The 25,906-nt window shown below is 43.4% G+C and overlaps 1 protein-coding gene across 2 annotated transcripts; it reads right to left on the reverse strand.

Annotated features, from left to right (window-relative positions):
* Positions 1-1,530: 1,530 nt before the first annotated feature.
* cttn (cortactin) lies at positions 1,531-23,479 on the reverse strand. Of its 2 annotated transcripts, XM_075468263.1 has the most exons (16): positions 23,395-23,479; positions 19,902-20,011; positions 19,757-19,830; positions 19,539-19,668; positions 17,158-17,268; positions 16,668-16,722; positions 15,640-15,750; positions 15,174-15,284; positions 13,597-13,707; positions 10,324-10,434; positions 7,698-7,753; positions 7,552-7,621; positions 7,177-7,451; positions 6,718-6,832; positions 4,750-4,818; positions 1,531-3,021 (listed from the first exon to the last, which is right to left on the reverse strand). In XM_075468263.1, exons 2-16 carry the CDS (start codon positions 19,983-19,985, stop codon positions 2,885-2,887), a joined length of 1,620 nt encoding a protein of 539 aa, XP_075324378.1. In that variant the 5' UTR covers positions 19,986-20,011; positions 23,395-23,479; the 3' UTR covers positions 1,531-2,884. The 2 variants fall into 2 exon arrangements, with proteins under 2 accessions (XP_075324378.1, XP_075324387.1); XM_075468272.1 differs by lacking the exon at positions 10,324-10,434.
* Between the last annotated feature and the right edge of the window lie 2,427 nt (positions 23,480-25,906).

Below are 25,906 nucleotides of genomic sequence, written 5' to 3' on the forward strand. Positions count from 1 at the left end.
GAAATCAAGTCTGAGTCCTTCAAACTAAATGCGGCTTTTTAGTGAAGGTAATAAATCAAATAGCCAAATCATTATCAACCAAGGATGGATTTCAGATATCAAAAGCAGGGGGAGAAATAAGGGGGGCCAGCAGAGTTCTAGTCCAGGCACTAAAGGACTAATCCGTACATTTCCAGTGCATTTTATTTCCTGCTGTAAAAGGTGTTATTCTAACATATATTCTGAGGAAAAACCCCAGCCAGACATGAGACATTAAAGCAATCAAGTATATAAAAACGTTCGTCTTTGTGGTCTCAGATCTGTTAATGAGGGTTCAGCAGACCCACCTGTTGTCTCAGAGCAGAGATCCGCTCAACCAAACAACAGAGCGGGATCATTTTAAGGAAGGAAACCACAGACATAAAATCACATATTAAAGACATTACAATTCTGGTCACCTTCCAGCAGCAAACTAAGCTATCGATATCATTTAAATTGCGTGACTTACGTGCTGGCGGCTCCGTTTCTCTGAGTAGATGCACGGCCCAGAACCTCCACGTCAGCCGTGGTGCCGGATAGGGCTGAACGATAGGGACAAAATTTCATATCTCGATATTCATGCCAAATATCTCGATATCGATACGATACGATACGACTATGGGTTCGGTGAAAACCAAGCATTTTTCAGAAAAATAAAAACAAAACAAAAGAGTGCAGTTTTATTGATTAATTTTCGCCAAGCACGACCTGCACAACACCTCGCTCTGGTCGACATCATCCTTTCTAAATCTAAAATACCGCCAAATAATGGAGGATGATTTATGTTTTGGCACAAAATTAGATTCTGCACTGCCACCGGCCAAAGAGTCACTTTTCTTTCGTTTCTTTCGTTTTGATTTCGCCGTGAATGTGTGTGGCTGTGTGCGTCTCAGTCTACTTCTCCCTCACTCCCACCCTCCTATGTTTGTCATTGGTTGGCTTCAGCTGGCGATCCACAGCAAGCGTGAAATAAGCTTTGTGGTTGGCTGGCGGTGGGGTGCGTTCAAGCGCAATCTTAAAAGTAATGTTTATGGTGACTGCCGGAGCTGTATAAGCAAGGCGAGCGCGGGGGAATATATCGTTTATATCGTTGCTTTTTCGAAATTACTTTCTTGAATGTTCATATCTCGATACAGATACGATAACGATATATCGTTCAGCCCTAGTGCCGGATGCTTCGACCCCTCCGAGCACGACTCTGATCCACAGCTGTCAGCTCACATCAGTTCAGAGAATGAACTTTTTCTTGATAGCATTGTCCTACAGTTCAGAGTTCTGCAGATTCTGGTGTTTGGAGATGTATTCCAGGAATGAAGCAGAGCAGTTAGCTCATCAACACATCGGACAGGTCTAATTATTTCTAAAGCTGGCATCATTTACACAATCCAACCGTGTCGGGAAATTGTGATTTTGGATCCGCCCCCAAAATCAGGAGCAGAAAAATCAACGGTTTGCAGAGCAGGTGTTGCCTGGAGGTGGGTATCATCTCTTTAAATAATGTACCAAAACAGCTTCATTATTCATACTTTATTTATTGAAACTAAAATAAAAAACAAGCAGGTAATGATGTAACTCAAGCAAACAGCGGAACAGATAAAAATAATACATTTGAAAAAGGTCACTTTTTATTATAAAACCCCAAAGATGAAGAAATGAAGGTCCGCACGCACGCACGCACGCACACTTTAAGCTACACTGCTGCCATCCACAGTCTGTGGAACCTGCCGTCTGGTAGGAATAATTAGCGTTTGGAGGATGTACCGAAGGCTGTTGCCTTAACACGTCTCTACACGCCTCGTGTCCAGAGTCCCTGCTCCTTAAAGCTGTCTCTGAGTTCAGCAGCGAGCGCCACCGACGCCGGGAAGACAAACTAAGCCTCGTCCACATCCAAAGAAAAGACAGCGACAGCAACTAAATTAAGCTTTCAATGATTTCTTTCTTTTTCCTCGAGCATCATAAATCATCTCTCTGTACAAGATTCCAAGTCTGGAATCAATAAATCGCTGCAGAAAAATGAAGACGAGCCGCAGTGTTTTTAACGGTGCGACTTGCCAAAGTTAAAATTCTGGCCCCCGTGATTCCCGAGGATGATTTAAACACCAGTGAAGGGGAAACATTACTCATCATTTTTTTTTTTTTTTAAAAAGAATCCCAAACTGAGGCGGAAAGCAGAACAGATTCTGAACGAGCGCAGCTTCAAATCAGGAGAGAACTGAAGCTCCTGTGCAACACACACCTCAACGCTTGTTGGTCAGTGTGCTGGACAGGCCATCATGACTCAGCTTTAACTCAGCGTTAACCCCCGATGACTCAGCGTTAACACAGCGTTCACTAAGAGTTAACCCAGCCTTAACTCACCGATAACGCGTGCTTCCTCCTCCTTAAAGTGCTCCTGCTGACATGAAGGCGGAGCTACGACTGTGAGCAGCACCCTGAAACCTGTTGAGACGTTTGAAGCTCTTTTACGTCGTCACTCTGGTCTTTGGTGAGAGACTAAAATACTTTTCAAATGTGAAGGAAAACAAAGTAACACCTGATCGGCACCTCGTGAAGCTCAACTCGATCCGGAATCTCGTTTTTAAAAAAAATTTAAACTGCAAGATGCAACTTCAGCTCAGGTTTCGGGACCGTGTCGCATCGTGCGGTTTTAATGAAACGTTTGAGCCCGTTAAGACGGAGAGAGAAGCCAGGTGACCTGAAGGTTAGAGGAGGGGTTACTGAAGACGGTTAGGAGACCCGAGGACGTCTCGCACATGTGTCGGAGCGCCAAGATGAGGTGAAGAGAGAAAAGACCAAAGTGTGAAAAGGGATCCGTCTCCTCCCTCTGCACAAAGATGAGGAGGCGCGTCGTCGTGGCGACGCGTCCTCACTGCCGAACCTCCACGTAATTGGCTGGGAAAAGGCCGTAAGAGCCTCGGCACACGCCGCGCCACCAGCCCTCGTCAATCATCTCGATGTTGGTGATGATGTCATCGGGGTCGAAGGAGATCTCGTCGTCACCGGCTGAAACAGAGAAGAGTGATGAAGGAGCTTTCAGACTTCAGGTTCTTCTTTATCCAAACAACCAGTCGGTCCAGTTACCGCTACTGGGAGTTACTGGGCTGGAATTTATCAGGAGAATCAGAAGTTAACGACAGCTGAATAGTTCACTACATCCAACCCTGTAAACTAGGGCTGGGCGAGTTAACTCGTTAGCTCGTCAGGTCCTACTTAGAAGGCCGGAGTTATTTTGTTACAATTGGCAGCTATGAATCTGAGCGAGTGGCCATGACTTGTGGAGTCCCCCAGGGGTCAATTCTTGGACCTCTTCTGTTTAACTTGTATATGCTCCCTTTGGGTCAGATATTGCAGAACTTTAACATCAATTATCACAGTTGTGCAAACGATACACAACTTTATGTGTCTGTCACCGGACGACTGCAGCCCAGCAGACGTTCTGTGTCAGTGTCTGGAGGAAGTAAACACCTGGATGAGAGAGAATTTTCTACAGATAAATGAAGACAAAACTGAGATCATTCTGTTTGGTAGCAAAGAGAAGAGGGTCAGCGTTGGTACATATCTTGAGACTCGGGCCCTTACAATCACTGACCAGGTTGGTAACCTCGGAGTGTTGATAGACTCAGATCTGACTTTCAGCAGCCACATCAAAGCTGTCACCAAGGCAGCTTTTTACCATCTCAGAAACATCAACAGAATTAAAGGTTTCCTCTCCCAAACAGACCAGGAGAAACTCATCCATGCATTCATCTCCAGTAGACTCCATCACTGTAACGCTCTTTTAACTGGACTTCCCAAAAAGAGCATTAAACATCTGCAGCTCATCCAGAACGCTGCTGCTGGAGTTTTAACCCGGACTAAGAGATCTGAACACATCACAGCAGCTTTAAAATCTTTACTCTGGCTTCCAGTCAGTCACAGAATAGATTTTAAAAGCCTGCTGATGGTTTACAATCTGTGATCTGTTCAGAGAATATAAAGCCAGCAGAGCTCTGAGATCCAAGGACTCAGGTCAGCTGGTCCAGTCCAGAGTCCAGACTAAACATGGAGAAGCAGCATTTAGCTGTTATGCTGCAAACAAGTGGAACAAACTGCCAGTGGAGATTAAACTTTCACCAAATGGAGACATTTTTAAATCCAGGTTAAAAACATTTCTGTTCTCATGCGTCTTTGCATGAAATCTGCACGATACCTTTGAACTTATCTGGACTGTTGCTGGTTTTTAAATTCATTTAAATGATTTTATTTGTTTCTCTTTATATTATTTCATGCATTTTTAATGCTTCCTGCTGCAATGCTTTTATTTTATGTGAAGCACTTTGAATTGTTTTGTACATTAAATGAGCTATATAAATAAATTTGATTTGATTTACATCCAACCCTGTAAACATCTGGGATTCCCCCTGATTCACAGCTGCATGTTTCAGAAGAGATGCCAGATAAGGTTTGTTTCACAGAACCAACGCTGAAGTTTGGAACGATCAAACAGAGATTTGGAAATGAGCACCACTTCCAAATAAAAATAAAAAAATAAAAATAAAAAAAAACCACAGAGTAGGTGATTGGATGAAGCATCCGTCTATGAAAAGCAAACTTGAACCAATCAGAATCCACCAAGCTGCTGGTTCTCTCAGCTCGGGTCGGGTGTATTTTCTGGTTCTCATTATAGACGCTGGTGTGACAGAGACATTACTTTCCATCCCGATAGAAAAGGCACTCGGCCGTCAGTCTCACCTGCTTGGTAGTCGTATAGAGCCACGGCCGTCAACCCGAGGTCCTCGCCGTACTCGTACTGCTGCTCGGCTGCAAGAGACCAACGGTTGGTAAAGGTCAAAGACCACAGATCGACTCGGGCTCGATCATTTCACTCAATTCTAGTTGTAGAGTTTTCAAACTGAACTGTGTATCCTTTGGTCAAAAGGTTTCTCCTTCAGACATAAATTAAGAAACACAAGAAAAAGGTTTTTTTTCTTTTCTGAACCCTCAACTGTGTCTGTCAGGCTAAAGAAAGAACCACTTCACCTGTCTGACACGGCTGCCAACATGAATAAGTGGTGTGTGCACTGAAATACAGTTACTGTCAGTTAATACTGAACTCCTGTGGAACGTTGTTAACACATCTGTCACAGAGGCACAGCACCGAACTGCAGACTCAATAAAAAACAATCAATCGTCTGTAGGGTGTCACACTTCTGTACAAAAACTGGAGCTGGACCACATCGCAACATTTGCTCTGATCTTATGGATCAGAAGGATGTGAACAGAGGTGGGTAGTAACGAGTTACATTTACTTGAGTGAGTTTTTGAAAAACATTATACTTCTAGTAGTAGTTTTAAATCCCTATACTTTTTACTTTTCCTTGAGTAGATGTGTGCAGCAGAAACTGTCCTCTTACTCCGCTACATTAGGCTACAATGAGCCGGTTACTTTTCTTCTTACCTCTTTGGTATTCTACGCCTCATTATTTTTATCCCCCCGCGTACGCCTCATTTTAATGTTTTATTCTGACAGAGAGAGAGACTTCCCCCAAAGGCTCTACCACCTGACTGTGTTCCACCAATCAGACGCAGCCGTGCAGTCTGGTCACGTGACCGTACTCGATCTCAGCGGCGGGACGGGTTAGCTTTAGCATTAGCAGTCGTAGCAAACAAAGAAAGAAACAGATGAAAAATGTCAGAACCAACGGTGGGAAATGAAGACGCAGACGAGGCCTCATACTGAAAGCATGTTTACCTTACAAAGAGTGAGAAACAGCAGCTACATTATGTGTCTTCTGTGTCAACCAAAACAAACGCACATTTCAGCAGAAACTCAACATCTAACTTGAGGAAACATGTAGCGCTAAGTTTCCTAAACTCGTTTTTTCCCCATGGATAGGTGAATGTTTGTTTTTTAGGTTACATATGGGTTACATATGTTTTAAACATTTCCTAAGTCTCTTTTATCTTTTATTGAAGTTCTTGAATTTACCTGGATTATTTTAATTTAAGCTATTTTGTAATTAATGAATTCATTTTAATTTATTTTATCAATTGGATGAACTCTAATTTGCCTAAAGATGATTATTTAGTATTTTTGTCTGTCTGATTGAATGCTTGTGTTAACAAATAAATCAGACGTTACTCAACAGTTACTCAGTACTTGAGTAGTTTTTTCACCAAGCACTTCTTTACTCTTCCTCAAGTAATTATTTGGATAACGACTTTTTACTTTTACTCGAGTACAATTTTTGGCTACTCTACCCACCTCTGGATGTGAAGCACGTTTCAGGTGATCACAGCAACAGTTCCTAATTTGGATTTTAGGGAGAAAAATCGTACTCTAACCAGAATTCATCACTTATTCACAGCAACATTGTTGCTTTGGCCAACTGCTGGACAGAAGATGGAAGTTTTTCCTACTTGGATGATGAATATAAACCCCATCCTAATTTATAGACTGAATGAATTGCGTGTTTCTTCTGTATGAAAAGCTGCTGTACCCGCTGCTGTACCCGCTGCTGTACCTGTGCTAATGTACCTGCTGCTGTACCTGTGCTAATGTACCCGCTGCTGTACCTGTGCTAATGTACCCGCTGCTGTACCTGTGCTGCTGTACCTGTGCTAATGTACCCGCTGCTGTACCTGTGCTAATGTACCCGCTGCTGTACCTGTGCTAATGTACCCGCTGCTGTACCTGTGCTGCTGTACCCGCTGCTGTACCTGCTGCTGTGGGCTCCTCCGGGTTCTGGTACAAATCCTCCTGCTGCGCGTACTGATCCTGCGGCTCCACCTCGTACACCTGCTCTTCGTTCTCAGCAGCGTCGCTGGAAACATTCTAACAGTGTTGGAGAGAAGGTCAGACAGGGTGAGGGGGGGAGGAATCTGCTGTAAAGAGTGTATCTAAAGGAACAACACGATGATGAACAACATGCCAGATTACTGTGTTTGCTGAAATAATGATGACGTTTAAAGACAACTGAAAGATAAAACCATAAATAACATGGCAGCTTTGACAATCATTAATCCTAATATGACAAACAATCAATGTGAAACTGTCCGTATATTAATCAAATGAACCTTTCTAAGCTCCCCTAAGGCTACATCTTTGAAACAGAACGCTGAGTGTTAAAGTTTCTCCACATCAGGACGTTTTGGGACCACCAGCCCAGCAGAACCCACCTGGTACGCTGAAGCTGAAGCCGGCTGAACGGGAGGAGTGGGGCTCGGGGCAGGACTGGGGCTGGCGGCGGGGACGGGAGAGGGGGCAGGACTGGGGCTGGCGGGAGAGGGCGCCTCGGTGGTGGCCTCCATTTTGAGGCGAGCCTCGTCCTGCTCCTGCTTCTCCTTGGCCTGCCGACGCGCTTGCTCCTCCTCGGCCCTCTTTCGGTCCTCCTCCTCCTTCTGCTTGGCGATGTTCTCAAAGCGAGCTTTGATGCTTCCTGTGCTGCTGCCGGCTGAGCGGTGAAGAGGAGAGAAAGGAAGTGATGGTGAGCTCACATGGTGACCAAAGCGCCAGCTCAACAGCTGCCGATGATGACAACGACGACTGCTCACCAGCCTCCACAGGTTTGGTTTTCTGGTAAGACGAGGTCGGCTTCGCCACATCTTCAAATGTTCCTGCGCTCTGTCCAACAAACGGGTGAAGAGATGAGTCAGCGTCCCCTCCACACAACTACAAACACAACTAAAACATGTGTTACCTTGTCCATCCGATCGTTCTGGACTCCAAATTTCCCTCCGAAGCCTTTAGAGTAATCTGGAAACGAACAGCAGATAAGGGAACATCATTCTCTGTGGAAGGTTAAAGCCTCCACTACAGTCAGCTTCCATCAGAACTGACGTTAACACGGTTCAGAATCTGGTTTGAAAGCCCTGCCGGCGTCTGGGAGTTCAGAGGAAGCGGACTGTGGGCGGAGGAGTTTGAAAGAAGAACTTCTGGAATCGAATGAATGGCTGATGAGCTCATGCAAACCTGAACAGAGCAGAAACAAAAGAATGAATGTTGAGTCAAGAGTCAAGTGTCGGAGCGTCAGAGTCAGAGTCAGAGCGTCAGAGTCAGAGTCAGAGCGTCAGAGTCAGAGTCAGAGCGTCAGAGAGTCAGAGTCAGAGAGTCAGAGAGTCAGAGCGTCAGAGCGTCAGAGCGTCAGAGCGTCAGAGAGTCAGAGAGTCAGAGCGTCAGAGCGTCAGAGAGTCAGAGCGTCAGAGCGTCAGAGAGTCAGAGCGTCAGAGCGTCAGAGCGTCAGAGTCAGAGAGTCAGAGAGTCAGAGCGTCAGAGCGTCAGAGAGTCAGAGAGTCAGAGCGTCAGAGCGTCAGAGCGTCAGAGCGTCAGAGAGTCAGAGCGTCAGAGAGTCAGAGAGTCAGAGTCAGAGAGTCAGAGTCAGAGAGTCAGAGTCAGAGCGTCAGAGTCAGAGCGTCAGAGTCAGAGCGTCAGAGTCAGAGCGTCAGAGAGTCAGAGTCAGAGCGTCAGAGTCAGAGCGTTAGAGAGTCAGAGCGTCAGAGTCTCAGAGCGTCAGAGAGTCAGAGTCAGAGCGTCAGAGTCAGAGCGTTAGAGAGTCAGAGCGTCAGAGTCTCAGAGAGTCAGAGAGTCAGAGTCAGAGAGTCAGAGTCAGAGAGTCAGAGAGAGGCCTAACCCTGTGACAGCAGGACTGATCAGATCTGTTCAACTTAAGCCAGACTGGAGGTCAAACAGCCATCTGAGCTTAATCTCCACACTGAAGATCAGCTGTTTGTGTACAGGAGGCCTCCGTGAAATGCTCATGCACTGCGTAAGTGAACGAATGACAAGCGGCGCCATGACAGAGCAGGAAACAGTGAGGAGGCAGGCAGGGAGCAGCACAGCCAGGTGGCGCAGACTGTCCACGGTGCCAGCTTCCATCAGGACCGTGAGGACCTTTTACAGCACAGCTTCTGTCAGCTCGTACAGCGGGATGAGAAGCCATCAAACTGACACCACGTCATGGCTCAGAATGAGGGGCCGTGCACGGCGTTTCATTCATGTGACGAGATAAAGCTGCCACACCTGAGCAGCACACACTGGACACAATCCAGGACATGTAAAAACTATTTAACCGACTGTGGAAACTAAAAGTTCACAAAAGGTTTTAAGGACTCGGTCTGTAAGTTTAACCAGAATATAACTTTAAAAAGTTCTTATTTTTCATTTGCCTCAGAAAATTGACCGCATCCTGCAGAGTTTTTTTTTCCACACGTGTAGAAAAAGGCTTTAAATCGTTGCTGTTTTTTTATGAAAAAGCGGAGATTCTCTTAAACAAGAGATGGAGTCACTTAATCACTCCTCAAAGGCTTGAAAATGCATTTATATCCTTCATTTTATTTTGTCTGCTTGTTTTATTTATCTATAACATTTGAATATTGACGTTTTCTTTTATAAAATGTTAGAAAATTATACATTGGTGCGTTATTAAAACAATAATTGCTCATTTTGCACTAATAACATTTGCACAAATATCATCATTGTACAATATAATGTAAATTATCCATATACCCTATATTTCTTATTGGTTCAGTCTGCTCAGTTAAATGTATTTTTTACCTTTATTGTTAAATGTACAAATCTGTTTTTATTTTATTTAGTTTACTGATGTTCATTATTATTATTACTATTATTTACCCTACTACTCTTCATACTGTAGATTTGTATATAGCTAATGTTTATTCTCCATTTTGATTCCATTTCTTTTCTAATTCTATTTGCTTGTTAAATGTACGCTGCTGCAACAATAATTTCCCAAATTGGGATGAATAAAGTACTTATCTAATTGAACATCTTCTGATGTTAAAAAAAAAAAAAATCTTATTTATCTAATCATTTATCCCCTTAAAATGGCATTGTTGGGGTACCTGAAACAAAATTTAAAGGGAGAAACAGTATCTGCAGGACTAAACATCATAAGTAGTAAATAACTTCAATGCGAGTTATTCCTTGTTGAAAACGTACAATAAAAACAACCAAAAGCAGGAATTCTGCGACCGAACAGCAGAGCAGAGCCTGATATTCCTCTGTGCTAAACGACTGGGATTTAAAATTACAGGAAACGTCAGAGTGGGATCTAAGTGCCAAACAGGAAGAGGAACAGCAAAGAAACATGCTGGCAGCGTTGGTTTTGGGATCTAAGCGGTTCGTGTCCATCGGTCGGTGCTGCAGAGGTGGAGGCTGGGTAACCGTGCAGCGACAGAACGGGCGTGTTCGCCTCCTGACAGAAAACAGCTGCTGCTGAAAGAATGGTGCCAAAGAAGCTGAGAGGGAGGGGAAAGTGGGGATCAGGAGGGCGGGGCTGGGTGGTGTGATCAGGGGGGTATCTGTGCCTTTCTGGGATTCGTGCTTGGCCAGGCTCTCCTTGTGCTCATAGCCCAGGGCACACTGGTCCTGCTTCTCCACCTCTACCCCATACTGCCCTCCAAACCCACGCTTATAGTCTGCAACATAACACACACACACACACACACATATATATATATATATGGGCAGACACGTCACAAACTGTACACACACAGAGTTTATACAGACGGACAGTGAAGCTCCAGCAGGGCACACAGATATGAAGGAGACTCCTCTGAGGAGCTCAGTGCTGCCGGTTCAGCTTCGACCACCAGCCTCTCAACGACTGCAGAACTACTTCCTGTTTACCTTCCGCTTCACTCAGGTCTGCACAGAAAGTTTCCATTTCTGGCTGCTTTCTAACCCGAGCCCTCTTAAGCCTCGTTCCCACTATGCAGTCCGGTACGGGTCGGTTCAGAACGGTTCGCTTATTTCAGTGTTTCCACTACTAAAGTTTTCCAGCTGATTGCCGCAAAAATGTCAGAGAGTGATTTCAACCGGACCGCGAGCCGGTGTGGCATTAAGGCGCTAGCATGGTTGACGCGTCTGTCACGGCGGTGGCAGCCCGTGACGTCAAAATGATGTTTCAGGCCTGGCGCTTCCCTTGTCGTGGACCGATGTGAGACCAGGCTCAGTGAGGAGGTGCGTTTGTACAGGCAGCTGTACGAAACTGCAGTGAAACAGCACAGGGAGCACGTAAACTCCTAAAACTGCTGCACAGAGATGGGCAAAACTTTGGGGAAAGAGGGAGAGTTCTGTAAGAATGTGTGGAAGAAGCTACGGGACAGATACGTGAAGGCAAAGAAGAGGGCAGAGACTCAAAGTGGTGATGCCGGGGGCTTCAGACAGTCACCTCTTAACTGAATTAAAAAATTAAAATTATCCGAAAACTGCAGCAGTATCATTGGTGACAGTCTTCCTGCTCTTCATTGTTTTCTTCTCCACTTTCGTGGTTGTAGAGTAGCGCTAACCTTCACGTAGCAGCGCCACCTCTGTGACGGAGAAAATTGCAACGACTGGCGCATCGACTTGCGCCACTATATATGGCGGGCACAAAGTCGTGACGTCATCAACACCGCTCGCGCGAGCAGACGCAGCAACCATGCTAGAGGCTTTAAGCTGAAGAAGCTTCGGAGCGATTACCGGCGGATCAAGGACCACAACAGCAGGAGCGGCGTGGACCGAAAACACTGGAGGTGGTTCGAAATTATTACATTACATTACGGTCATTCTGCAAACGCTTTTATCCAAAGCGACTTACAATCAGTGTGTTCCACATCGGTCGGCAAAAGAACTTCAGGTCACAAGAAATCAAAAGTGCATTTCCTTCCAAAACCAAACAGCTAAGAGCATAACTAGTGCTAGAGTAAGTGCAGTAAGTTAGGTAAAGTATGGATGTTATTTGCTGTTATTTGCTATTTTCGCTTCAGCACGCACTCCGCCCACCCCTGAGGGTCCCCTTTGTACAGTGGGAACGCAAGCTGACCCCAAAGGGACCCGTACCGACAGTGGAAACGAGGCTTCAGGAGAATATTTCTGCTGTTAACCGACTGAGCCGTTTACACGGGGGCCACGTTGCTGACGTCCACCATCAAAATGTAAAGTGCTTCATCATGATCAATCTGAGCTAAGCCTGCATCCCTGCAGGAGGCCGAGGGTCGATGTGATCGTCTCTAAGAGGAGACGGAACGGGGTGAAACAACTCCAGTGTTAACAGCTAAAACCTTACTTCTCTCTGAACAGTCATTTAAGACAGTTTCTCTTGTCGCTTCTGTTTCTCAACCCTGCAGCCATCCCTGTTGTGATAAAAGCGAACACACCGACCTTCAAAAAGAGGCTTTTTGTGGGTTTAAAGCATCTGAATTTCTCTCAGTTTGCCTCTTTAGCTTGTAAACTGCTGAACTTTATTTAAAGGGGAACTCCGGGGCATTTGAAGCGCATTTCCATTGCTAGAGGTTGTCAAATACTGACAGTAGGACACAGAGAGGTGCAAATCTGCGCTCCCTGTGTGGAGATCGCGCTGTTCGCACAGCCTGTCATGCGAGGCTAATACGTGGTGGCTAAGGGGCAAGCGCTAACCCTTCCACGTAAAACAACAACTTGCACACTGCAGAAACGTCACACCACTTTATAACCCATCCGACAATAAAGTCACAAGCCTTACCATCAAAACCATATGCATGGTTCTCACATTACTGGCATGGGGACGTTACAAAACAACTTTATAAACAGCATGTAACTCACCGGCTGGTTGTACGCTCGCGCATGTGAAAGCCCAAAAGAGTCGATGGACGATAATCACATATACAAAACAATTATCTTCTCTAGAAAAACTGCGTTCAAGTATTTAAAACATTACAACAATATTACTGGGCATGTATTGTTGTAATGTTTTAAATACTTGAACGCAGTTTTTCTAGAGAATATAATTGTTTTGTAAATGGGATTATTCTCCATCGACTCTTTTGGGCTTTCACATGCGCGAGCCTACAACCAGCCGGTGAGTGACATGCTGTTTATAAAGTTGTTTTGTAACGTCCCCATGCCAGTAATGTGAGAACCATGCATATGGTTTTGATGGTAAGGCTTGTGACTTTATTGTCGGATGGTTTATAAAGTGGTGTGACGTTTCTGCAGTGTGCAAGTTGTTGTTTTACGTGGAAGGTTTAGCTCTTGCCCCTTAGCCACCACGTATTAGCCTCGCATGACAGGCTGTGCGAACAGCGCTATCTCCACACAGGGAGCGCAGATTTGCACCTCTCTGTGTCCTACTGTCAGTATTTGACAACCTCTAGCAATGGAAATGCGCTTCAAATGCCCCGGAGTTCCCCTTTAAAGCCGTTCCATGTGAGCAACATTTGCAAGTTCGACATGCAAACAAATCTCAGCTGCGGTTTCACTTCCTCTTTCTGAGTCGATTGGGGAAGTTGTTGAACTCTTATAAACCACATTGGAGCCACAATGAAACCACATCACAGCTGAAAAAAAAACTGTCTGCTGAACTTAAAGCAGACAGCTTGTAAAGGCAGAGAGGTCCCAAAGTTCTGGAAAACTTTGATGTGGAACTTTAAAGGTCAGTAAAAAGTGACTGCTCATGTACATCTGTTAGTCGTGACATTTATAAAACACGTCTCCTCACAACTGAACCTGAAGTATTAAATAAAAACCGTCACGTGTCAGATGGGAGGAGTCAACGTTCAACAAGGAATTAGTGACCGAACCTCATCGGATTTTGGCAGAAACCAAACAAAGTGCAGCACCTTTCTGGGACTCGTGCAGCTGGAGCTTCTCCTGATGATCCCATCCCAGCGCAGATTTGTCCTGTCTGTCCGTCTGCACGCCAAACTTGCCCCCGAAGCCCTTCACGTAGTCTGCAGGGCGACATGTACACATTAAACAGCTGATTTTATGAAAGCTGGCTCCACAGTAAGGTCAAACAGAAAGAGCAAAAAGAGCAAGAAGAGTCACAGCACATGTCATTTTACACTGGATCAGTCATACTGTGAGCCGGTAAAATTAAAGTAGCCGTTTAGGTCAAACTCCGACATTCTCAAGCTAAGCTGCCACAGAAGAGGTTTCAGTAACTTTCCACCAGTTTGTAAACCTATAATTTAAAAAGTCTACAGTAGAGTACCTTCAGATGCCACTCAATGTCATTAATTCTTATTATTTAACTTTAATGCGTGAAGGAAACAGAGGTAAACAAACACTTGTTGTTAGAGATTCTCCAGTTTTAAACTAACAACAACTCTGACGCACGTTAAAGGGATAGTTCGCCTCTTTTGACATGGAGCTGTATGACATCCCATGTTAGCAACATCATTTATGAACATCTTCTTGTTCTCGTTTTGGTGCTGATGAAGGTAGTCCGACTAGTTTGCTGGGGCCACAAAAATAAAGCGTTTTGCTTCTCAAAACAATATGTGTTCAAAAGAGTAATACATTTGCATCACAAAATGGTTCTCCAGGAAAAAGTCAGACCTCACAATCGCTTGGCCCTATTTTCTCTCCCTTCGTATCACTGCCTGCTGTGCAGACCGAAGTGCAGACCAAGCAGTCCCCTGCTTCCGAGCAGCAAACACCGTAACAGGCGCGGCTGTCGGCAGCAGGCAGTGATACGAAGGGAGAGAAAATAGGGCCAAGCGATTGTGAGGTCTGACTTTTTCCTGGAGAACCATTTTGTGATGCAAATGTATTACTCTGTTGAACGCATATTGTTCTGAGAAGCAAAGCGCTTTATTTTTTAAACCCCAGCCAACTAGCCGGACTACCTTCATCAACACCAAAACGAGGCTGGAACTCTGCTCACAGGACGCAGCAGGGGGTAAGAAGATGTTCAGAAATGATGTTGCTGATATGGGATGTTATACAGCTTCATGTCAAAAGAGGCGAACTGTCCCTTTAATACGGCTCAAAGTCATCGTTTTTCATGCATGTAACAAACATCTGTCCCCGTCAGGCTGTTTCTAAGGGCTGGTTATCGGATCATGTGACCCAGTTATCACCAAGTGAAGCCCGCACAGGTGTGTCAGACAAGATGCTACAGGTAAAAAACGCTCTGCGGTGTTGAAACAAGTTAAGGCAGGGTGTGTCTCAGCCGGGGCCTCCGGACACATAAATCCACTGACTACAAACTGAAAGTAAATATTCCCCTGAGCTGAAAATCACTGGCAGCAGTTTGTGTTCAGCACACAAGATGGCTGTTTACTGCGGATCATAAACTCAATAAGTGGGATTACAGCGACACAGTTAGCAGAGGATGAAATCACTGCACCCATTGTTTTTGCATGTCATCTTCACAAATTTAAGGCAACAGCTCCTCAGGTTATCTACCGACCTTTCTGGGACTCGTGCCTCTCCGTTTTGCCCTGGTACTCGAAGCCCATGGCGCTCTTGTCCACCTTGTCGGTCTCAACGCCGTACTTGCCGCCGAAGCCCTTGGCGTAATCTGACCACGTCCCGAACGACACAGGAAAAGACGGGATGGGGGGGTGTACAAAGAAAATAAAAGACAGGGAGTCAAGTCTTTGCAAAGATGCGCATCTTCATTGTAATTCAAAGAAACTGTGTTCAGTCTTTTTCTGTAATAATGTGAGAATGAGTCCTAACCACACTCAGAACCCTGTAATGGGCTCAGAAGACTTTCTAAGAGCCAGTTGTAGAAAAGCAGACAAAGACTGAGGAAAGAGGAGGAAATGAATGAATGAAGGCCCGTCAGTGTGTGCTTGTGCATGTGTTGGTGTGTGCATCGGCTCCATCTCGGCATCATTAGCATTACTGCAGAGCCTGAAATGCGGACCAACCTTTCTGGGACTCGTGCTTCTCGGTTTTTCCTTGGTAATCGAAGCCCAAAGCGCTCTTGTCGACACGATCTGCCTGCACGCCGTATCGTCCCCCAAAGCCAGTGGTGTAGTCTGAATGGAAGGGGTCAGAGGTCAGACTGAGGCAGAACATCACAGTTAAAACACTGAAGACACCGGACAATTTATTTCTGAGCCCTCTGAGGAGTCCTGCTGTCTGTAATATGGTGACACCGCATTCAGGACTCATAGGTGGAGACGGTGTGGAATCATGGGAAAGCAGCTCATACTAACATCTAAGAAGCCAGCATGGACTGTGAGAACTGGAGTCAGTTGAATTCTGTTCATCTTTTACATCTGTAATTATGAACAGTGTTGTAACTATATGTGAAGTCCTCACTTATGGAGAGCTTATATGGACTTTCTGGAAACTCACAACCTTGAATTGTGATTACCTGTACAAGTTCTGCAATTTGTGAACTGCTGTGACCCTATTGGAATGCATTTTTGTTTTATTAATTATTATTTATCTACATTAGTATAATTTTTTTGTTTTATTCTTATTCTATTTTATTTATTTATTTTTATTATTGTCAGATATAATGTTCAGGTTTAAATGTCAATGTTTAAATCAATGAAAAATCATAATAAAAATGTTAAAAGATATATATATATATATATATTTATATTAAGCCAGCAGGCCTTCAACAGGTTTTTAATTTAAATTGTTAGTGACACAACATTATCTATAATGAACCATGGCAGGTCTGATATCAGCCACATTCTGATCATCAGAACAGGAACAAACAGCAGTGAAAATATTCTCCCCTTTAGGCCACGTCTGTGGGAAACAGCTTTAAACTGTTTACGGCCACTTATCAGCTAAGTGAGAAGGCTGAAGACACACGCTGAATGCATCATTAGAGATTTAGTTTCCTGATCTGGACACAGCTGCTCGTTTATGGAAAGAATGTGAAGAACTCTGAAGATGGGTTTCAGCAGGCTCAGTAAAAGACAAGTTAGGACATCACCTTTCTGAGAAGCGTGTTTCTCCGTCTTTCCAGCATACTCGAAGCCGACGGCTGACTGGAATGAGAGAGGAAGAAGCAGAATTATTCAGCCGACGTGTTTACCAAAGGGCCTCCTGACCACTTTTGCCCTTTTCTGTACGCACTGATATATATTAAATGATGTCATACTGAGCACTGAAGACTAAACCGATAGCTTTGTGTTATTGACGCTAAAGTTCCAGTCAGTAACCACATTTATTTTACATTCACAATGTGAGCACTTTAAATAATTTAGATTGGAGATCCTGTGCTTGGTCTCTGCGTACCGAGACATTCATCACAATCAGAAAACTTTCAGAACCTCAGACAGACGCATCAGAAGGCTTATTCTACTGACTTAATCTCAAAACTGAAGTGTTTAGCGACACCACGCTGCTCAGTACGAGAGATCAGACTGTTCAGCTGAAGGGAGACCATCACCTCACATGTTTTAAACGGCCAGAAGATATACCTGGTCAACACGGTCAGCCTGCACTCCAAACTTCCCTCCGAATCCCTTGGACGTGTCCGTCTGGGAGCAGTGCTTCGACAACTTGATCTGATAGTCGTGACCCACTGCAGACTGAAGGCAAAAGGACAAACAGGTGAGAAAGTCTGAAGCGTTAAGCTGTCCTCTGTGCAGAGTGCGTGCACTCAAAATGTGTACAGAGAAAACTGTGCCAGCTGAAGCTAGCAGGTGAAGCTTGCAGGTGAAGCTAACAGGTGATACTAGCAGGTGATACTAGCAGGTGAAGCTAACAGTGAAGCTAGCAGGTGATACTAGCAGGTGAAGCTAACAGTGAAGCTAGCAGGTGAAGCTAGCAGGTGAAGCTAACAGGTGAAGCTAACAGGTGATGCTAGCAGGTGATACTAGCAGGTGAAGCTAGCAGGATAAGCTAGCAGGATAAGCTAGCAGGTGAAGCTAACAGTGAAGCTAGCAGGTGAAGCTAACAGTGAAGCTAGCAGGTGATACTAGCAGGTGAAGCTAACAGGTGAAGCTAGCAGGTGATGCTAGCAGGTGAAGCTAACAGTGAAGCTAGCAGGTGAAGCTAGCAGGATAAGCTAAGAGGATAAGCTAGCAGGATAAGCTAGCAGGATAAGCCAGCAGGATAAGCCAGCAGGATAAACCAGCAGGATAAGCCAGCAGGATAAGCCAGCAGGATAAACCAGCAGGATAAGCCAGCAAGATAAGCCAGCAGGTGAAGCTAGCAGGTGAAGCTAGCAGGTGAAGCTAGCATGTGATGCTAGCAGATGAAGCTAGCAGGCGGCCACCGTGCTCCATCAGTACAGAGCGAATCACCAAAGTATGAAACAGTTCATCATATTAAAATTAGTAATAAGTACCAAAAAGAACATTATAGATAAATTAATGGGGAAGAAATTTGAAAAACAGTTGAATAATTCAGTGATTTTGCTTCGTATCTCTACAGAAACTCTGCGTTGAGGCAGTAAAACGGAGCAAAGAGCAAACATTTGAGCTGCAAACTGAGGCAGCAGTTTGACACGGAGGCAGCGACTCGTCACAGACGCACAGTTTGGTGTAAACAGAGCTCGGTCATCACATTCATGCTGCGGTGTGGAGGGACAGAGCTGCTCGCCAACAAGGATTATCGAGTGTAAAACGGCCACAACCAACTCGGCCTGTTCACACGAACATCAGAAAAACTGCAGCAGGGACTCAAAGGGCTTTTAAATCAGTAAAAAAAAAAAAAAAAGGCTTCTTTTTCACATCAACTTTAGAGATTTCTTCTCTGGAAATAAGGACAAGAATAAAATCAACGAATGGCAGAGTATATTTGGTAAATTAGGACACAGTACGGACTGATCTGTGGTTTGTTTTGGTGCAACTCAGCTGTGATGAAAGCTTGTTCCACATCTTCATATTAAATTTATGGTGAGCTCATGGAACAGGCATTACCTGCTGGGCGTGCTTTAAACCAGGACTATTCAAGTACAAATTCAGTTGGGCCAGATTTTTAAAACCGAGACCTTAAGCTGGGCCGGACATTTTCAGCGGTCAGTAAGAAGGAGGTGATGATGACAGATTTCAAACCAACACAAATATAATGAAACAACGTGTGATGTTTATTCATCATTTCGTATTTTTGTAAAACACATTTCAAAACTTTTAAATGAACTGAGGTAGTCGCAATACTCTCATTCCTGATATAACCCGGGCATTAAAACAAAAAGTGGTGAGGAAATAGTTTTCCCTTTTGAAATGAAATAAACATATCTGACATACCTCTTCAAATCTGGGCTAAAAACCTACTTATTTAGGATGGCTTTTAATACCCAGTAGTGTGACACTTTTATCTTATTTGATTTTGTTGTATTTTATTGCTTTCACTGTTCTTTTATTGTTTTTATTCATATTTTATTTCTTCTTCTCTTTATTTATTACCTGCTGTAAAGCACTTTGGTACAGCGTAAGGATTGTCTGTAAAGGGCTGTAGAAATAAAGTACATTTACATAAGAACATCAAAAAGTGCATTAAAAACTTCTCTAAATAAATAGAACCCGATGTATTTTTCACTTTAAAATACTAAAAAGAAAAATATTTTGGTCACAAAATGTCGTCTCCCTTTCGAAATGAAATCAGAATCGGGTGTTTTTCCAGGTGGCGTCTCCGGACATTATACTCCTTATATTAAGTACCGCAACATTGCAAAGTAAACACGTAGGTTTGGCGTTTGGAGTCGGCGGTAAAATAAAACGGTATCTGTCCGGTTTTCATTGAGAGAGTCGTACTTTTCCAGTTGGAGTTGAGCTGCTAACGTGGTTCTATCAGTAACACATGCCCCGACTGTTATGGTATCAACATTAACAAACAGGAATCTGCCCTCCCTTACCTTGTCCATGCGATCCTGCTGCACTCCAAACTTCCCCCCGTACCCATGCGAGGCCTTGGGCATGCCCTCCAGCTCCTTCTGCTTCAGGCTGGTGTGCTCCGTCGACACCGTCTCACGCAGCTGGTGAATGCTACACCACAGAGGAACACGGTTAGCTAACGCATTCTGAACACTCCCCCCTGTATGCCACACACGACCAAAGCTACTCGTCTTCTCACTCTATGTGCTCCTGATGTCCGGAGCCGGCCACCGTTTTGGCCCCCCAACGCTGCTCCTTCTCCGACACATCGTTCTGAAACGTACGTACAGAGTTAGACTAAGACAACGAGCAGCGATGAGGAGGATGAAGCAGAGTACAGGTACCTCAAAGTCGGGGTCGGTCTCCCAGTCGTCTCCCTCAGCGTCTAAAGCCACCTTAACATTCTGTCCTGCTGCTGCTTTCCACATCTTTAATGAGCCCAAACCCACGAGCACTGAAACACAGAATCACTGTTTTAGAGGGACAGAAAGAGCCCAAAGTGGGTCTAATTATTTGGAGGTTTCTTCCTGTAAAGAAGGGAGGTTTTTTCCTTGTGCACACTCAGGAGGGGAGATTGGATGGAAGAGAAGTTTCAGTGCAATTTGTTGGTTTCCTTGGCTCGGCTACTTTTCTTTAAAGGGATAATCCGGAGTAAAATGCACTTTAGATCAATTTACGGGATGTTGGGAGTACATACGTTGAGTTGACATCAAAATCATGTCATTCGGATGTGTTTTGAGAATTTCGATTTGACCGTTTTTAGCCAAAAGTCGTTAGCCTGGAAGTGAGAGGGGCATATCATGTCACCGCTACAAAACGCTATTTTTATACCTCTTCTACAGCTCCAAACAACATAACACTTACGTGGTAGTGAGTAGAGGGTCCCTAAAGCCAAACCAAAGTGTCCCGAGGTCTTCATGTGGTCGGATATAGAGTCCAGAATGAATTTAATCAAGCCAGTACCTTTCCGGAAATGTTGCTGCTGCAGCTGCCGCTACAGACCGTGGTGAAGCTGGTTTTATATTGGATATTCGTATATTCGACAGATATTCACAATAAGTAAATAAGGTGTCTTTTTTTTCAAACCAATATCGAACCAACTTCACCACGGTCTTTAGCTGCAGCAGACACATTTCCGGAAATCCCTTTACTGGCTTCTGTATGTACGACTTGGACCAATTAGAAATGTAATGAATTGGATTTGATTACGGTTGTATTACAGTGAATTGGACTCTCATTGGCTTGAACTGGACTGTATATTTGAAGTTCCTTGAGATTACATTTGTTTTGATTTGGCGCTTTAGAAATAAAACTGAAAGAACATTTTTTAAACAAGCTGAATGGAAAGAAATGTGGAAAGAAATGTGGAAATTATGCGATTCCAGGACACGTGGACAACTGAGCATCATCGTCTGCAGCCTACACAGAGCAGCACCGTCCTTCACCGGTGATTTTAATCACAACAATCAAGCTGTAAAATTACGTTGTTCGCTTACATTCTTCCATGAAACTCAAAGAGAGGAAGGAGGATTGACGTTATGGAGGTATTAATGCTATATACTAATGTTGCTGTGACGGGTGGCACAGCAGAAGAAAGCCGAGCTCGGGGGCAATATGACGAAATAAATAAAATTAAATATTTACAGGATATGTTCCTGGTACTTAGCTGAGCCGCTGGTGAAAATGCAGACGGTCAAAGAGTCTCCTATCTACTTAGAAATGTTTTAGTTATCTATGACCAATGTTTAAAATGAGGTGCCGACTGTATAAAAGTCAATTTATAATCCTTTTCTTATCAAACTAAAGTGCTGTTTATTCATTTCTACCTTTGATGTGCTTAATTGCTCCGTACACGGGTTCAAGAAACTCTTAAAATGACAATTTAAGAGACAAATACCTGCTGTTTGCAGCCTTGTCTATTAACTGGCATAAGTATGTCGACATGGCTGTCCAACAGATAAGCTGAGCTGGTTCGATGAGTCATGAGAGGTCAAAGGTCACCGATATATATCCAGTGTCTTCCTGGAGAACGCTCTACTTTTGTTTAAAGGGACAGTTCGCCTCTTTTGACATGAAGCTGTGTAACATCCCATATCAGCAGCATAATTTCTGAACATCTTCTTACCCCCTGCTGCGTCCTGTGAGCAGAGTTCCAGCCTCGTTTTGGTGTTGATGAAGGTAGTCCGGCTAGTTGGCTGGGGTTTAAAAAATAAAGCGTTTTGCTTTACTAGACTCTGCTCGGTCTACACAGCAGGCAGTGATACGAAGGGAGAGAAAATAGGGCCAAGAGATTGTGAGGTCTGACTTTTTCCTGGAGAACGATTTTGTGATGCAAATGTATTACTCTGTTGAACGCATATTGTTCTGAGAAGCAAAACGCTTTATTTTTTAAACCCCAGCCAACTAGCCGGACTACCTTCATCAACACCAAAACGAGGCTGGAACTCTGCTCACAGGACGCAGCAGGGGGGTAAGAAGATGTTCAGAAATGATGTTGCTGATATGGGATGTTACACAGCTTCATGTTAAAAGAGGCGAACTATCCCTTTAAATTATTAATCTCGTATATTACCCCTACCAGCTGGGACTGTTTATATGATCGTGTAGAGCTGATGCGACTGGATCTTAGGTGATTTTCCTGTTCAAACACAAAATCTCCGACTATTCCAGCCTCTTTAAAAAAGTGAGATGTGCTGCATTTTTTTTTTGTCTTACATGCAAATCTACAGAATTAAACTATGTTGTCAGATGAGACACTTAAAAACCAGTTCGTCAGAGGTTAGTAGATAAATTACTCCAACGCAACACACACAATCAAGGTTTTGATCTTGCGGTTGGGATCTTGTTGGAACAAACGCCTCACTCAGAACCTTTTTTGGAAACCCACATCTGCATTCAATCAGAGGCTGAAAGAGACGTGGCTCCATCCATTCACCTCAGGAGGAAACGTCTTCGGACCAGGAAGCAGCAAACCTGGCATGTCCCACAGCACAACCACACCCAGCTGCGGGACACTTCCAACACCCCCAGGATTCTTGTCTTTTTAGTCCCAGCTCGAGGAGGAAAGTGAGCCTGTGACCATGAGGTTTTATCTCAAATGAAGCTGACTGTGAGCAGCCGGCACAGTCTGGAGTTATCAGATTCATCAAGGCTCATTTCCGGCTCGTTAAACGCTGACCTCGCGTGAGTTAATGACGGTTTGCTTCAGTTAAAAGTAGGCCATGAATCGTCTTCAAGCGTGTACGTAGGTTTTAAAACCTGTAAATAAGTAAAATGGTGTGTTCACACTTCAGGCTAACTCACAAACGTCTGCGTGTCGCGTTTAATTCCAGGTTTCCTCCATCAAACAAGCTTTGGGAATTAGATGAACACCTACCAATCCTACTATTAGCTAAATTTACTTTTGCTCTGTCATAGTTATACCAATCCTACTGTTAACTAAAATTACCTGATTGATGTTTTTAGTTACCTGTATTTCTGTGTTGTATTTTTTCTGTATGTCTTTATGTAAAGCACATTGAGGTGCCTGTGGTATGAAATGCGCTATATAAATAAAGATTGATTGATTAATTGATTGATTGATTGATTGACCTGGTCGGAGGTGGTCCCCACTCCTCCAGGTTCGATGTTAAGTGACCGCAATAAGATCTAAAAATGCACTAATTAATGGGTTTAGGTGGAAACGGGGATGGCTGTGTGTGCCACCCTGGCTGTGGCATTTCCTGCTCCAGTTTCCACTCAGCTAGCTAACAGGCTAAAGCTAGCGTGCCTTCTGGAATGATTAACTGGCTGTTTGGACATTTTTTAACATCCTCCGCGAAGGCGCCGAACACTCACCGTCTGTCACAAATGGTACCTTCGACCAGCCGAACCGTAGAAGCTGTCCCGGTGAACGTAATCTGGTGAGAGCAGCCCCTTTTTTTGATGGAGCCCCTTCACTGGAATCTGCAGTTTGTCTCTCCGCGGCTCTTCCGGCTCTCCCAATATTCCCAGCCGTGACGTCAGAGGTGGGCGGGGCGCAGGTTTATGACGCTTATCTGTTGAGGTGAGAATCTTACGGAAGGTCTATTTATATTTATATAAAGGTGTTCCCAGTCAAGACCACTTCTTGTAAAATACAAGATCAATATTGACACGTACTGTTCATTTTGTGGCAATGTAGATGAAACAATATGTCATTTATTTTGGGATTGCACCTACTCTCATGTCTTTTGGATTGACCTAAATCATTTTATAAACAACAAAATTGACTTCTATTCAGAGGTGTGAGCAGAATGGCATGTGTGTGTGTGTGTGGGGGGGGGGGGGGGCCAGTTAGCTCATCTGGGGGGCAGAAAATAATACCTGGAAAAATCGGTGGGAAACCACTACTACAACTTCCAGCATAATAATAATAATAATAATAATAATAATAATAATTCAATTCGGTAATGAAAATATGCTCACACTAGGATAAATCATGACCGTCAATTTTGTTAACAGTGTGGAATTTTTTTATGAAGTTTTTTTTTTGTAAATAAATGTAGAGCTTGTGTGATGCATGCAAACGCACCATTGCAACGCTTACATTAGCTTTTGTTTAACATGCTCCACATTCTCCATTGAGGGTTTAAATTCAAGTAGATACTTTGGGGCAAGACATCCAGCCAACTCCAGCTCTTTATTACCTTCATTAAGTCTACATTTCAGATCATTATATACAACAAAAACATCCGAAAATGTGAAAATCGCCTTTTTTTTTTCAGCAGCAAGGGGTTAAGGTTATGGAGGGGGGGAAACACGATAACAAAAAAATAAATAAAGCTATAGACTTTGCAGATATATGCTTTTTTTAAATCACCACCTGCATTTATTCTATCAATACAAGACACAAACAGAGATAATAAATCGTGGCCTTTTTTCTGGCCAGCTTTCTTTGGATGGACAGGGCATTTCTCAGGGGGGCAGGACTTGTTCCTGGGGGGGCAGTGCCAGCCACGCCCCTGCTTCTATTACAGACTGAACATCCAGCATGTTTTATTTGGTCTGACACAAAATGAGGAAAGAAATCCAGGAAAATTTTATATTATCAACCTTCTATGTGCTAAATTTCATGTTCATTGTACTAAATTTACACACCAGCTTCCAAACCTTATTGTATTTAAAGCACTCTTTTCATCCTATTTAGGATCTTTGGAAAATTGTATAAATTCTAAAGCCAGCAAAACAAGAAGATTATGTGAAGAACATCATTTAATTTAAATCATATACCTCGAGCTCTTTTATTTTACTAATTTATTTATTTTATTAATTAATTGATTTAATTATTTTCTTTCACTTATTTTGTTTATGGATCTCTAATTTAAAATGGTGAAATATATTTTATTTTTGTAACTACCTTTTGTCCTATTGTGATGTAATATTTTCCTGTGTATATGTTATGTTCAATTATGCAACAAAAAAATAAAAATTAAAAAATGTATAAAGGTGTTCATGGACGTTGGAACTAGGGGTGCGGGGGGGGTGCAGCTGCAGTTTTTGCCTAAAATATAATCTGCTCATCAATCGTAACTTCTTTGCATCCATAATAAAAGCCACCCCTAAACCCACTTTACATTTAATTCAAGGGATTGTTTCCAACTCCACTCACAACACTCCTAATTTCCCACTTCTTCTAGTTGGAAATTGTTATTTTAAGGCTATTAAGATTCCTAATAAAACAATTAGAAATATGTTTGATGATATCACGCACCCTTTAATGTCATTTCGTAACTCCACTAAACACATTTTCTCCAAAGAAGACATATATTCGTTGGGTTTTAAATATTTAAAATTCCCCATTAATCCCAAAGTAAAAGAAATTCACTTTAAACTCCTAAGTGGTGTACAGTGGAGAGCTATTAAGACGGAGGTTTGGTTTTGAATAGGATGGATGTGTGTTTTGTGGTAATGGATGAAATGAAGTATATATTATGTATTATGTTATGACAGTCCAGCACCAATAGAGGGCTCCAGTGTTATTGGCCCAATTGCTTTATGTAGGGTGGACCAGGAGAAGTTGTGCGTTACTTCTCCAGGTTAATCCTGATTTATGATGGCCAGTGTTGGTAACTGCAATAAAGCCAGTTCAACAGATTATAAAGTCTCGGTATTTACTAATTGATATCCCAAGATATCACAACTTGTTTTTTCATTTTTCGACATTCTGGATTGATGTACATGACTGGCTGCACACGAGGGTCCGTCCCGAACCCTTCTCCCTAAAAGAATGTTTTATTCACTAATTAATTTAATTTTATTTTATTCTATTCTATTTGCTTGTTTTTACTTTAATTGTTTTCATATATTTTACTGTATGCTGCTGCAACAA

The sequence above is a fragment of the Odontesthes bonariensis genome, chromosome 1 (assembly GCF_027942865.1).
Source record: "Odontesthes bonariensis isolate fOdoBon6 chromosome 1, fOdoBon6.hap1, whole genome shotgun sequence".
Lineage (NCBI taxonomy): Eukaryota > Metazoa > Chordata > Actinopteri > Atheriniformes > Atherinopsidae > Odontesthes > Odontesthes bonariensis.